Genomic DNA, 15,306 nt, shown 5'->3' on the forward strand with positions numbered 1-15,306 from the left:
TGACCACAGTCTGAATCCAGGGCTGGTCAGCCCGAAACACACTGGGCACGTGTGCAGGTGCCCAGGGGAGCTGGAAGAAAGGGATCACAGTGTGACCAGACCCTGGGGAGGGCATTCCCCTCTCTCTCTCTCACTCTCATACACATGCACACATGTTCTATCATGTACAAAGAGAAAAAAAAATAGTAGGATCAATAGAGAAAGGGCTTCAGCATTCCATCTCCCAGTCCTTGGGTGGTTTGCCGAATGAATTAATGACAGGTATATTTTCTTTCATTCTATTTTTAGTTTTGAGAGCAGGCACAGCTCCTCTGGACAGAAAGAGAAGACAATATTTTCCACATGATTCCTGACCAGACACTGGTGCCTTAAGGAAGACAGCAATCTGTGTGGCTGCAGGTAACCATGTCCTGCTGGCTCCCCAGTGCTGGTGTGTGTAACAGTGCCCATGGGGTCCCCAGGACCTCTTCCCATGAAGCCTGTCCATTGCTGGCCCTTTCTGAGCCTCTCTGGTTGCCCCCAGAGCAGGTCAGGCTCTCCGCTGGCCTCCCTGCCTGCCCCACCCCTGGCTGTTTATACCCACTAGAGCCATGAGGAGCCAGTAGAGACAGCCATCGACAGAATGGATAAGCAGACACTGTGTTCAAATGCATTCTGGGAGGGATGGTCTGGGAGGACTGGCCTAACGAAACTCAGGATGAAGTCACTTACCTGGAGCAGGAGAATAAACTGTGGAAACCTCTGGATGGGCTTCATCATCAAACTGTAGAGTGTGGTTCGATCTGGGCTCGACTCCTGGCACTGCTGGAAGGGAAAGGGCAGTGGATCACTTACCACAACACAGGAGAGTCAGCCAGGGCTGATGTAGCTAGGAGCCCACGCCCTGCCTCTAGCTGTACAAAGTCATTGCAGCGAATTTCTTTGCTTGTTTGAGGGATGGTTCATTCTAGCTGTCATGGCTTGTCTTGTGGAGGAACCAACTTTCACTTCTGTAGGCCTAGCTCTGGGTTTGAAGGCTTTCCCAGGGCCAGAGGGCTAAGTAGTTTCCAGGGAGTGACTTGGCTACAGTCTACTCCAGGAGAGGGTGGCAGGCTCTTCTGGTGTAAGGGGCTGAAGCTAGCCCTGAGGGTGCCCTTCACCTGCCTCTCTGAGCATCACAGGAGACGGTTTATTGGGCTGGCCCCACTGGGCTGGACTGGTCAGTGCTGGGGCACTTGGGTGGCCGAGACCCAGGACTGCACCTCAAGGACCTCTGGTTCCCTCCAGGAAGGAAGCTGTTGTGGCTCAGTTGTGCCCTGGCTTCTGGACTCCGCAGCACTAGGCTCTGGCCTACGAAACAGGCATGAGATGGGCCCATCTTCCGAGGCCGCCTGGTGGCTGGCGAGCTGTGGGGGCTGCAATTAACCACTGTGTTTTCCATCCTCAGCATATCACAAGGAAATAGAGGAAATCTTTTTTTTTAATTTTTTAAACTCAGTCCATGTTTTCTTCCCCCAAGAGAAAGGAATGCTTTTACAGCAAAAGAACACAGAGTCTCTCCACCCTCTGAAGTTGGTGATTGCGATTCCACTGCTTAGCAAACCCTGACCAGCCACTGACCACGATGCTCCAGCAAGAGTGGGAACCACTGGAGTGAATAAGCAGGGAGGAGGGGAAATACTTGGGCTTAAATAAAACATTGTTGTTGGCAAGAATGCTTGCCCTGTGTTCACTCACCCCAGGTAGCAGAAGCTTCCAAGAACACAACCCAGGCAACAAGAACACACTTTGTTCCAAGGTTTTATAATGTAAATGAAGGCCTCTAAACAAAGGAGACTCTGAGCTTCTAGAGGGCCAGGCTTTGAAGAAGGGCTTTAATCTGGCTCAGTGTGCAGCAATCCCTCCTATCTGATTTACATCCAGCCTCTAATACGCCGAGCCCAGGAAGCCCAGCCAGCCAGCCAGCCAACTGAGTAACACGGGGGAGCCTTGACCAGGGGACTGGCTCGCACCACAGCAGAGACAGGTATGGCCAAGGAAGGACACTGGCTCTCCCCACCTGACCTCCGAGGAACAAAGCCAACGTCCCACCAAATGTGGGGCTCTTCCGGGGTGGGGGTGGGGAGATATCAGCCCTCCAGACCTTTACTCATTCCTCTCTCCTCAAAGAGGGTCTTCTTCCTCCCTAGAATCAAGATGCTAGGTTTCTGCTATTCCTAATATCATGCTGAAGGACAGGAAGAAAAAGCTAACTTTAGAATCTGATCTTACCTTTCTTTCTGTCTAACCACTTATAGATATACTTTTAATAATGTACAAAAAAAAAGTTGTTTTCAAAATGCTACTTTAGGATCTAAAATTCACCTTCATTTCTAGCATTTAATATCTAGGGACACTGTTGGTACTGAAATTTGTATGATAAATCACATTATGCATTTATAGTGGCTTGGTTTGGTGAAATTTCATTCTGAAGGATTTTTGACATCAAACTTGAAATCGGAGGGTATTAAAACCTAAATGAAAAGGAAAATGTGCTTACCTTTAAAAATTCAAGAAAAGCAGGCTTTGTAGCACAGGTCTTCTTGAGAACTGCTACAGCTGTGCTGAAATTATTCACATATTCACTGTAAGCATCCAGTACCATGGACTTAGAAAACTGAAACACAGGAGGAAATGGAGAAAAGAAATAATACAGAGTCCAAATACTCACAGTTCCAATATAAAGTAGAAGATTTGAAATCTGCGACAAGAACCTTTTAGTCACTGAGTTCTCATAAGATGAACTTAACCATGTGACTTTTTTTCTTTTTATTTTTTCCTATTTGCCAAACAGCACATACACTTACCAGTGAGAGACAGAGATAGAGAGGAAGAGAAAGAAAGCACCCCCCACCCCCAGTGTGTCACCATCCCCTACAATCCTTTCTCCTCCATTTCTCCATCCTGTTGGTATTTGGGGCACACACACACACATGCCTCACCTGTTCCCTCAGGTCACCGGAAGCTGGGATTTGTACTGTTACCTGGGACCCAGCTCCCTTAGCCCCTAGGCCGTAGGGCCGACTCAATACTTCTTTTCTTTAGGTAACTTTGTTGGACACTGCTTGGCTGGCTGGATCTTATTTTGCTGACTCCAGTGCACTTTCAGTGTCCTTGTTTGAAACCATGGAGTTAGGATTTCAGTGAGAAGTTTCTGATTCTAGACAAGTAAGGCTGCTGAAATTTGACGTGGTTCTTGCCGCACTTGCTGGGTCTGACCTCCAGAGTGTCATGCGCCTCAGATGGGGAGACCCACTATCTGAGAAACAGTCATCGGTCATTCCCTGGAAATACATGGGGCAGGGGGCTGACTCCTTTTCTCCTGGCTGAGGGACAATGCTGTGTACATTCATTTTTCTATATTTTAAAAAAGCACAAAGGTAGCGACTTTTAGAGAGAAAAATCACTTTTCTAGGACAGACAGCATCATCTATAGCTGGAACTCTGCTTGTGACTGTCAGACAGAGGAAATCCTCTCATCTAAATTTTAATTTTTAAAATAAAAGATTGTGTTTGGGGACCAGCAGATGGTGTAGTGGTTAAATCGCTGAACTCCCACATGGCTGACTGTGGTTCAAGTCCCAGACCCAGTGGCTTGAAAATCACACCAGGTGTGTGTGTGTGTGCATGCCCAAGATCCCAGGAGGAGAACGGAGGAGAAGGGATTGCGATGTGGCCATCCCCCCGGGAGGTGATTTCTCACTTTCCCTCTCACTGTCTCTGTCGCTCTCTCTCCAGTGAGTGCACGTGCCCTAAGGGAAAAAAAACCTCTAAAAGAAAAAAAGAAATGATCTCAAGATAAATATGTTAAGAAGAGTGATAAAGTTGAAGCTAATACATAAAATAATTGCAAAATATGATAACAAAATCTAATTTTTTAAAAATTTTTCTTAAGGACTCCTGGACAGTATTATGCAAATCTTAGTAAGAACTTTATGTTAGAATGATGTTATATTAAAAAAAACCTACAGTTTATATATTTCAAGTACACATACAAATTATATATGAAACAACTTTGTATACCATTTTTATAGCATTTGTTTAAAGATATGAACATTTAGGGACCAGCAGTTGGCATAATGGCTATGTCGCTGGACTTCTAAGTAGTTGACTGCGGTTCGAATCTTGGAACCAGTGGATTAAAACACGCTGGGCATGTGTGCGTGCATGCCCAACATCCCGGGAGGAGAAGGGATTGCAGCGTGGCCATTCCCCTAGGGGGTGATCTCTCACTTTCTGTCTCTCTGTCTCTCTCTCTGTTTCTGGTGCATGCACACACCCTATAGCAAAAACCTCTCTCCAAAAAAAAAAAAAAAAAAATTAAACTATAAATAAAACTTTCAAGGTTACATGCCTCTGATAGCATGATTATGTTAAGTAATTACAGAAACCAACCTGTTTCATCCAAAATCTTCTACATTTAGGTAGAAAGCTAACCAATATACAATATATATCATCTTTCCAAGAAGCAAAGATGAAAATGATTGAAAACCACCAATGCAGAAATTTAGTGCCAATGGTTCCCAGGCTGGGAGGTCTTTCCTCCTGCCAGGAAGCATCCGTGTGAGGTGTTGTAATATTATATACCTGTGTCACAGTGGAACACCGAACACTGTATCTCCACACCAAAAAACCTCCAGATTAAAGAGCAAACATTTAAGGAAAATACTTGGCTATTCTCCCACTACACATTTTCTGGTGCACACAAATCGTGTGGACTAGCTCAGGGAGAGAGGGCCTAAGGTAAGAGGACTCAGCTGGCAATTTTACAGGATCACTAAGGAGCAGAATCCTCACTTAGCAACAGAAAGCATTACCACATGGCATAATGGCACAGCTAGGACTTGATAAAATAGGAATCTTTAAATCTCGTTGATGCGTCTTTGCCCTGAGCCTCCCTGTATTTCCCTTAGCTCTGGTACGTGTGCACTCGGTCATCTCCCTCGTGGACACACGTGGCTAGGGCACTGTGACTCATCCCGGCCCGTGGAGAGGACACAAGCTGTCACTCGGTGCTGTTTATCGACAGCAGCAAGGATCCGACGGGCAGACGTCACACACCCACGGCGACACACCAGCCTAAGAGAAGCCGGCTTAGTTACCGAAGCCACGAAGACGTCGCCAATCATTTCCACGGCGTCCCACTCGGACACACGGCTGGCCAGCGCGATCTGAAACATGGAATGGCACTGCAGAATTTCTTTGATTCGGTAGAACACCATCTTCAGTTTTCTCTCACTCAGAATCTTTGGCTCCATCTCTGACAGTGGTTTCTCATATTGCTAAGACAAAATAAAGAAGCTTTAGACATTTTAAAGGATAGGTTAAAAGATGACGTCAATATTCACTTATATAAACTCTATTTCAAAATGAATCACATGACTTCTTATGTCAATATACAGAACATAATGAGAATTTCACAAAATTGCCTATTTTATGGTTCATATATATATATATATATATATATATGTATATGCATATAGAATATCTATGTGTAATTAACATATATGCAAAAAAGGATAAAAATGTGGGTATTATAATACACTTAGGTACCTCCAAAATCCTCTTTAGAGCATCTACGTAGTTTTTTTCACTGTCAACAACTGAACCCAGAATGTATCTTCTTACAACCTGTTGGAAATTTGAAAATACGCTGGTAAAAAGTTGCTTCAGAATTCACACAAATAAATGTTATGTCCACATTAAAGCTTGTTGATAAAGAAACTTTGTCTTAACAACATCAGTACATAAAGGAAACAGTGGTCTTTAAGATAGCTTAAATGGTGTATTAATTACATAGCATTATGAGTACAAAACATACTTTACCTCATAAATGCAATTAGGTGTTACTTTTAATTTTTATTTTTTCTTTATTCATTACAGAGCTTGTGCATTATACGTAAAAATGTGAGCGGGGAGGACAGAGAGGGACAAGCACCCTTCAGAGCCCGGTCGTGCTGTAATTTCCTGACTCAGTGGGATTAGGCCAAACTAAAGAACTTCTGCACAGCAAAGGAAACCATCAACAGAGCAAAGAGACAGCCCACAGAATGGGAGAACATATCTATGAAGCATGTATCAGACAAGGGACTAATACCCTGAAGATAGTAACTCAAACAGAAAAAGAAAAATTCTGATTAAAAATTGGCAATAGATGTAAGCAGACGATTTTCAAAAAAAGACATACAAATGGCCAACAGGTATTTGAAAAATGTTCAACATCACTAGTCATCAGGGAAATGCAAAAAACAAAACAAAACAAACAAAAAACCATAGTGAGATTCACCTCACCGGTGTTAGATGGGCCCTATCAAAAAGACAGAAAGTAACAAATGCTGGGATCTGGAAGAGGGGAACTTTTACACACAGCAGGTAGGAATGTAAATGTATATGCACGTATTAAAACACTATACTGTAGCCCGTTGATATGTACAGTTATTATGTGTCAATTATGTATAAAATAAAACTTAAAAAAGGAAAAACTATGAAGAAAAAATAATAGTAATAAAGAGACTGCAATGCCACCTAGTGGACAAAAATGGCATTTTCCAGAAATCAAATTCCTCTATTTAAATACATTCCAGAGTAACCATGATTTATTTAGAAGATACTAACAAGGTAGTGATAATTCTCTTTATAAAAACAGCTATTCAACTTTCAAAAGTAAGGTAAAAATTAACATTTGCAAAATCAGAAAACAATGTCAGTGTTTGAAATGCCAATGAACACTCCTCTTTATGTTTTTTTTTTTTTCTGAGAGGTTTTCGCTTTAGGGCGCGTGCGCTCGCCAGACAGACAGACAGAAAGACAGAAAGCGAGAAATCACCCCCCAGGGGGGATGGCCAAGCCGCAATCCCTTCTCCTCCATTCTCTCGGGATCTTGGGCATGCACACACACGCGCCCGGCGTGAGTTTAAGCCACCGGGTCTGGGACTCGAACTGCAGTTGACTACATGGGAGTGCAGCGACATAGCCTTTATGCTAACTGCTGGTCCCTGAACACTCCTTTTTTTGGAGAGATTTTTGCTATTGAGCGCATGTGCTCACGAGCAGAGAGACAAGAGAGAGGCAGGGAGAAAGTGAGACCTCACCCCCCAGGGGGATGGCCGTGCCGCAATCCCTTTGCTTCCATTATCCTCTTAGGATCTCGGGCACACACGTTCATGCACCCAGCGTGAGTTTTAAGCCACCAAGTCCAGGACTCGAACTGCGTGGTTGACTATGTGGGAGTCCAGTGACGTAACCATTATGTCATCTGCTGGGCCTAGACTTCTAAGACAGATAAGGAGGAAACTGATGTGATGCTGAGGCCACACAGGAAGGTCCCTGGCTTGTGTCCCAGGGTCTCCCCGTGCAGGACGTGTGTATGCCCATGATCCTAGGGAGCTGGGGCAGGGGTAGACTGCAGTGTCAAGACTGTTGGGATTACCCGTCTCTCTACTCCATCCCCCTTAATCTAAGAAGAAATAAATACACTTTTAAAGAGTGCAGATGTGGCTAGGGTTAAAGACAATCTCACACACGCCTTGAAGCCAGGAAGCCTCAGGTCCTGACCAGTCCTGCTGCTATCTGCGTGCTGGTGGCTGGCTCACAGGAATGGGCTGAGCACAGAGGCTCAGACCCCAGATGACGGAACGACTCCCCACATGGTCAAATCTAGGCCATTCTTTTTTCCAAAATTCAGATTCCCAGACACTACCCCAAAGCTGCCGAGTTACAATATTTAGGGGTCAAACCTAGAAATCTGTATATGTATTTATTTATGCGTTTTATTTTTGCCATAGGGTGTGCACACTCACTGGAGAGACACAGAGACAGTGAAAGTGAGAGCTATCTCCAGAGGGGAACACCTTCTCCATTTTTCTCTTGGGATCTGGGGCATGAGTGCACATGAACCTGGCATTTTTCAAGCTGCTGGGTCTAGGACTTGAACCACAGAGTTAGCCATGTGGGATCCACTGCCTTAAGCACCATGCAATCTGCTAGCCCTATATATATACTTTTGAATGTCCTGAGTTGACAGGAATGATCCAAGTACAAAGACCTAGAACGAGCATAAGATGATTTAAAATACATAAAATAATCTCCCGGATTTATGGCTACTGCATGTAGTTTGTCAGCCTTTGTGGGTAGTTAAACTCAACATATCAAATAGCCTGGCTAGGAAGAGGTAGACAGGAGAGGGCCCAATGTCACTGTCTCCCTGAGAACCACAACTCCAAGGTCACATGGCAAGGTTACGGAAGAGAATTCAATACTAAAATGAGCGTTCCTGCCAAAGTCAACAGAGCAAGCCAGGGAAGGTAGTCCCTGCGAGGAGAGGAATTGGTACGAAGGGGACAGGGCTGCCCGAGAAAGCCAAAGCTGCAGAAGGGGTGGCTCTCACGGTGGCCTGAGCCAGGAGAGCCTCTGGACGGTTCCCTTGCCAGCCTGTGCCACCCCTCCCACCCCTCCACCACCACAAGTGGTACCCAGGAAGGAGGGCAGGGCAGGACCCTTTGTCCTTCAAAACAGACAGCACTTTTCAAGCGAATGACAACCCATGAAATCAGAGGGCTTTCCTTTCATTTCCTCCCAAATACGGCATGAAAAGAATGCTCAATATGCAGCATATTTAATTACACTTCTATTACCTTATTTCAATTTTAGAAAGAAAAAAAAATGAAAGAACATCAACACCCCCAGTTTAACCTTTCAAAATAAAACTCTCATGGAGCACACAGTTGCCAGCAGGAAAGAATAATTGATGTGAATCACAACCATAGGAAGACCGCTGGGTGGAAAAATACAGAGCTCCTCAGTGCCGATAAATTTCTGTAATCATACGGCCAGCTACCTCTGCTTGTCTACCTGGTGCTCACAGCCCTGGGCTAGGTACCACTTGAAGCCCTGCGTGTGCACTGTTTCGCTGAATCTTATGTTATACCCAAGATTACCAGTAGATATTGATACCCCATTTCACAGAGAAGGAAAATGGGGTTAAAGAAAATAAGTAACTACGAACCAGCAGTTGGCGTAATGGCCATGTTGCTGGACTCCGAAGTAGTCGACTGTGGTTCGAGTCCCGGACCCAGTGGCTTAAACTCACGCCAGGCGCGTGTGCGTGCATGCCCAAGATCCCGAGAGGAGAATGGAGGAGAAGGGACTGCAGCATGGCCATCCCCCCAGAGGGTGATTTCTCACTTTCTGGTCCTCTGTCTCTCTCTGTCTTTCTGGCGAGCACATGTACCCTATAGCAAAAAGCTTTCAAAAAAAAAAAGAAAAAAAAAAGATAATAAGTAACTAAACTGACCAAAGTGACCAGCACAGGACATGAGGTTTAGATGTGGGTCTCTGGAACTCCTCTCTGGAGAGTTCTTTCCCTTTCCGAGAGGCTGTCAAATGCAGGAGAGCCGCCTTCCACCTGCTGTCTGAATGGCCCAATGGGCAGGTGGGGTGCAAACATGCCACACACCCTGAAAATGCCTTTCCATGTTGTCTCCAGCGGATCACTACCACCCCCTCCTCGTGACTCCTCCCAGGCCTGGCTCCCCAACTCACTGTCCTCTCACAGCGCCCATGCTCCCTACCCACTGCCCACTGGCCTTTAGCTTGGGCCCAGGTTCTTGGCTTGGATGGTTTGGGCCTCAGGGCGTCTGGCTGGATTCCAGGTCCACCCAGCCATAGACTGTGATCCACACCAAGTCCCACCTCTTCTCCAAAGCGGCCCCTCCTGCCGCCATCAACACATTTCCTCTGTGCTTTTTCTTGTGCTGGAGTTCTTGTCTTCGCTCCAACATTAGATGAAGTTGTCAAGAAAACAGGCTCCAAGTCCCCGTGGTAAGCAGTGCAAAGACCCTCTCCATGCTATGTGCTCCAATGAGTAAAGAAACAGCTCGAGAAATGTCCTCAGCCAGAGACACCACAGGACCATACAGAGCACTTTCAGAACTCAATTCCCTTTCCTTAACTCATGAGGCCAAAATGAGGTGGCTTAGCCAGACACCCAGCATGGGGAGAAAGTCCCTCAGCCTTCCTTCCTTACCCAGCAGCACCCAAGAGAGGATTAGGCACTCAGGCTGTGATCAGAGACTGAGATCAGAAATGGGACTCTCCCACCCACAGCCGTGGGACTTGGTGCAGATTATCAACCTCCTTTGAGGCTGGAGGCTTCCTCGTTTGCAGAATGCACGTGGACAGTGAGGGGACTGGCGAGCATTAAATGAGATGAACTATGCTGAGAACTCAGCAGGGGTGTGCATATGTGAGTGGCGGTTATTAACAGCAGTCTCCCAAACTCTGTCTGCACCACGTCACGGATGTAATACTGCTAACAAACCGAACTACTCCCTGTTTTGTTTTGTTTTTCTCATTAACTTTAACTCTCTGGTTCCATCTTCAATTTAAATCAAATGTAATAGAAGCTTCTTATGTGGGCCTGACCAATTATTAACAGCTCATATGTATTTTTAAAAAATCTTTTTATTTTACTGCTGATCATATTACTAAGCACTTCTGTGTTACTTTTCTTCTATTGAACTATGTTCTGGAGCTGTCTACCTAGCCATGTCATCTCTGTATCTTGAGGGAAATTCAAAAATTCATGGAAAAACAGGATTAAAGTCCAAGTTTATTTTGGTGCCAAAAAAACCTTTGAAATCCATAATATTTCCACAGTATACATTTTCTGAAGACCTCTCATATCTCTTTATCCATCCATCCATCCGAGTCCTTGTGATGTGTACTATGGCTACCCACATGGAAAGACTCAAACCCCGTCCCAAAGCACCAACTCCTGTCGTTACAGTCCCACAAATTCTGTGGTATTGTTTCTGGCCTTAAAGTTTTCTCTTCCTTTTACCCAAATAACCAAGTGAAAACTACTGATTTTTTTCCCCTCTTAGCTACTTAGTATCAGATTTTTTTTTTTTTGAGAGATTTTCCATAGGGTGCATGTGCTTACCAGAGAGACAGAAACAGAGACAGAAAGTGAGAAATCATCCCTCAGGGAAGATGGCCATGCTGCATTCCCCTCTCCGTTCTCCTCTCAGGATTTTGGGCATGCACACACACACACACACACACACACACACACACAGCTAAGTTTTAAGCCACTGGGTCTGGGACTGGAAGCATGGTTGACTATATGTGAGTCCAACAATGTAACCACTATGCCATCTTCTGGTCCCCTAGTATCAGATTTTTAAGAAACACATTATATGCAGATAGTTTCATTAGTTGTTGCAAACCTACTATGAAATCTCACTCTTAGGCACCTATGTACACCAACTCACTTTATACAGCCCCACACACCATCTCTGTGTAAAAGTGTCATAACACAAACCAGTAATGGTACATGTCACAGAGTGTTAAGTTCCACATGTTGCTCACAATTACACTTGGGAGTGAGGTTCTAAATATGGAAGGACTGGAATGGCCTGAGCCCAGGCCACATCCACTGACCAGAGTCCCTGAAAGCCCCTGCTGTGTACAACATGAACCCTGAGACAGCTGGACCAGGAGTGGGCAGTAGAGACCCCGCGTGGACAGGGTGGTGGAGGTTGGAGCAGCAGGTGTCTGCCTAGCAGGTAAACATTCAGACACCTGTGAGGCTCCCATGGCCACGCTGGCAGACAGCACGGGAGCGTTACTTCTGTGCATCCTACCTGCTGCTGGGATAGTCCTTCGGGCATCGGCGTCAGGATGGCTTCCGGGTGCCTGCACTCCACGTCGATGAATACATTCTGCTCTTCATCAAGACAAGATCTGTGATCTGAGAAAAAGTCAAAAGGCAAGAGCTTGGAGCTAGCAAGTGGCATGGTGGTTGAGGCGGTGGCCTGCCACGTGGCTGACCACAGTTCAAGTCCTGGACGCAGTAGCTTTCTTTCTCATTCCCCCATCCCCCTCTCTCTCTGGTGAGCACACATGCCCTATGGTAAACTAAAAAAATAATAAAAATAAATAAAATTAAATAATTCTTTTTTAAAAAAAGGCACAAGCTTTACATTGAAATAGCTGCAACATTATAGCACAGTAAAATAAACTGTCAAATAAATGTTTTGTGTAAGACATTTCAACTTCGCGTGTTTATTTTTCACACAGGTGGTATTAAGTTGAAATCTTAACAAACCCAATAAAATATCCCTCCACAAGGCTAATACAGTGTTTGCCAATACTTGAAATTTTCAGTATTCGATGTTTAACTTCAAAAGACAGAGGTCTCATTTGAAGAGCAAGATGAACACTGGCAATAGACATTTCGGTTTCTGAAATAACTTGATCAAATGGCTGCCCCCTAGCTTAGTGATAAGGAAGCCCTATTGCCCATGGCTGACCATGATTCAAATCCCTGTTCCAGTGGCTTAAAAACACGTCAGGCATGTGTGTGCATACCCGAAATAACTGGAAGATGGAGAAATAGGGGAGGTGGGATTGCAATGTGACCACACTCCACTGGGGGGGCTTTCTTCCTCCCTCTCTCCCTCTCTCTCTCTCTCTCTCTCTCTCTTTGGTGAGCACATGCACCTTCTGGCAATTACAAAAAATAAATAAAAAGAAAATTTCATGATCAGAAACAGAATGGCAACTAAGGTGGCTGAGAACAAAACTCAATAATCAATGGAAAGACAGGTAGGCCTAATTCGTCTCAACTCCATTTACATATATTACAGTATCCCTAGGCCATTCCTAGAGAGAACACATGATTATCAAGTTCCTTCTAAGAACAGGTATTAGCAACTGCTAACCCACATACAAGCACCAGAAGTGGACATTGGAAAGGTGGTGGAAACAACGAACATGTTGTTTTTCAGAGAACCAAGTCAGAGTTGCCATGACCGCTTTGGAATAGTAAACTCTCAACTGCCACCCACAAAACACGCTTTTATGTATCAGTGCATGAAGTCTCCAAGAAACCTTTTCAGGTGTTAACTGATCCGTGGCCGACAGGCAATGCACCTAGATGTGGTCGTCTTTCCATAGACACTGCATAGGCTAATACCCCCTTGTGAGGTTTTTAGGAAAATGGGAAAATTCTGAAAGAATGTTCAAATCTTCCCTTCCCAGAGGAAAGGTTTCTAGAATCCCAGTTAAGGAGGCCTTAGACTGGTGTACTCAGTTCTTGCAGGACAACAAACACACCCAGGAGAGCTATATACTGTAAAATCAGAATCCGTTATTCTGCTTGGGGGTGGTGAAGTTGGTAGGAATGCACACTGATTGAGGCCCTGGGCACTAAGGGAAGGTGGTCCAGAGGACACTAACCACTGTCTGCTGAGAGGAGAGAGTAAGAAAAGTCAGCACCCTATGCGAACTCTCTTAATTTTTCTCTTCTCATTGTAGATATTTCTTTATCAATTTTAGCAAAGAGTCTTAGCTACTCCCCGCCTTCTTGGGTGCCCTGTGCTAAAATGCAAGTCCTTCTCCCCATGTGTGAGGGGGATGTCATAGGTCAGCTGGGCTGAGCCAAACCCCAGTGATAAACAGATTGGTCCTCCATCGATGCTGTGCGAGAACGCTCCATGCCACCTTCCTCCCCGTAAACACACTCTATGATAGATGAGAACCCACAGGGCTTGGGTCATCTTTGCACACGAACTTGTGGGCCACGGACCTTGAGAAATAAAAGACTTGGTCCTAATGAACGAACGGCCTCTCTTTACAGCGGCTTTGGTTTTTTCAAGCCCATCTTTGGTGCCCTCCCTGGCAGCCTTCATGAGCTTCTGCATCTGTAAAAGAAAAAAAGAGGAACACATGAGAAGGAGTCCGAGTCATGACAATTCTACTTGTCGCTTTTCTTTGTTTAAAAGAATACTGTCAAGTAGTCTGGGCTTAAAATGTTACCTGAGAATGGCTTTAAATTTGGAAGAGCTTTCTTGGTTATTGTGAGTGCATGTGTATGGAGGAGGTGGTTTGAAAAAAAGAACTTTAAAAACAGAGCTTTTCCTTGAGACGTTTAAAAACTTTCCTGCTACATTTAAAAGTCAGTCTGTATTTTTATTATAGTAACTTTCAAACACAAGGAGCTTTATAGAGGTTGCAGGCGGAGACACTGAAGCGCAAAGGTCAAATGCCTTGTCCAAAATTACATGGCAAAGCAATTAATTACAGACACTCACAGCTCCAGTTTAGCCTTTGAATATTTTCTGCTAGTGGCCATTCTGAACGCGTCCTGTGTTGAGGCAAGACCAGCTGTTTGCAGGAGTCCTCACTGTTTACAGGGTCACATGGACCCAGCCCCAAATGTGGGAGCCTCTTACAATCATTCAAATGGAAGAGCAAGTCAAGTGACTGGGGTGATGGCTAGGGACACGCCCTATTTGAAGAATCTGGCAGGCTGCTACTACGCCGCAGAGATTTAAGTCATCAAGATGATTTCCCGTTTGGACTGGATTCTGGTTTCCTCTGGCCAGAATCAGTGTCTAATACTACAACTGTCAATAGTGCCCAAGAGCTTCCAATGCCACATGATGACATTTTCTTTCTTTCTTAAAAACCTAACATCTAAAGTATCAGGCATTGGACACTCGATGACTCTTCTCTCAGAGAAAATCCAAATTTTGGGACCTCTTATGGGACAAGCTGACATCCTTTCACACCGACCACTCAAAGGGGAGCTTGCTGTACTCGCACACAGCCCAGATGTGCTCCCGCAGCCCTGCAGACCCTGGCTCTCTGCTCAAGGCTCTGGACCAGTTCACATGGGGAGTGGATCACACTGACTTGCTATCTTCAGTGATGGCTTCCAGTCTAACATCAGCAATTAGCAACTTCAGCCCAGTTTCAAGTCCTTTATTTCCAAATGCCAAAAGACTTCCTTCCTAAAAATGTCCATGACCATCACTCAGTATGACTGAAGTGAAATCCACATGCACATGCCCACTACACCTCCTCAACTCCAGTTCCCATCATGTGCACGGCCCTCCTCCTGTCCCATGATGCTAAAAACTTCAGAGTCACTCTTGGCCACCCTGCTTCCTGCATCCCTTAACTCATCCTGACCTCATCCTGCTGACGTAACCTTGGCAGCATCTCCCCTACGTCTCCTTCTTCACGTCCATAGTGGACTCCTACCCTGCCTGCCTTGAGCTATTTCACGAGTCACCTCTTGGCAGTTTTCTTCCAACACAGTCTTCCCAAGTCTTACTCTTTCTTAACCTGAGAGGTGGGCACCAACCTTGGTTTTCAGCCTGAACCCCAATCAGTTTCCCTGGAACAGTGAATCAGAGAACTGTGCACTCACAGACTGAAGGGACCGTCATGATCATTGTCATGGTCATGGTCATGGTCCCAAAGCCATGCCATCACCAC

General features: G+C 45.2%; 1 protein-coding gene across 13 annotated transcripts in view; it reads right to left on the bottom strand.

Annotated features, from left to right (window-relative positions):
* ARHGEF10 (Rho guanine nucleotide exchange factor 10) overlaps positions 1-15,306 on the bottom strand; it is a 147,363-nt gene that overhangs the window by 75,037 nt on the left and 57,020 nt on the right. For 11 of the 13 annotated variants that reach the window (XM_027766216.1, XM_027766222.1, XM_027766218.1 and 8 more), the window contains 6 exons: positions 13,610-13,724; positions 11,664-11,770; positions 5,572-5,649; positions 5,121-5,300; positions 2,519-2,635; positions 712-804 (listed from right to left, as the gene is read on the bottom strand). In XM_027766216.1, coding sequence (XP_027622017.1) covers positions 712-804; positions 2,519-2,635; positions 5,121-5,300; positions 5,572-5,649; positions 11,664-11,770; positions 13,610-13,724 — 690 coding nt within the window. The remainder of the gene's footprint in view (positions 1-711; positions 805-2,518; positions 2,636-5,120; positions 5,301-5,571; positions 5,650-11,663; positions 11,771-13,609; positions 13,725-15,306) is intronic. The other 2 variants (XM_027766219.1, XM_027766215.1) reach the window with 1 other exon arrangement.

This window comes from Tupaia chinensis, unplaced genomic scaffold, assembly GCF_000334495.1.
Source record: "Tupaia chinensis unplaced genomic scaffold, TupChi_1.0 Scaffold141517_1, whole genome shotgun sequence".
NCBI lineage: Eukaryota > Metazoa > Chordata > Mammalia > Scandentia > Tupaiidae > Tupaia > Tupaia belangeri.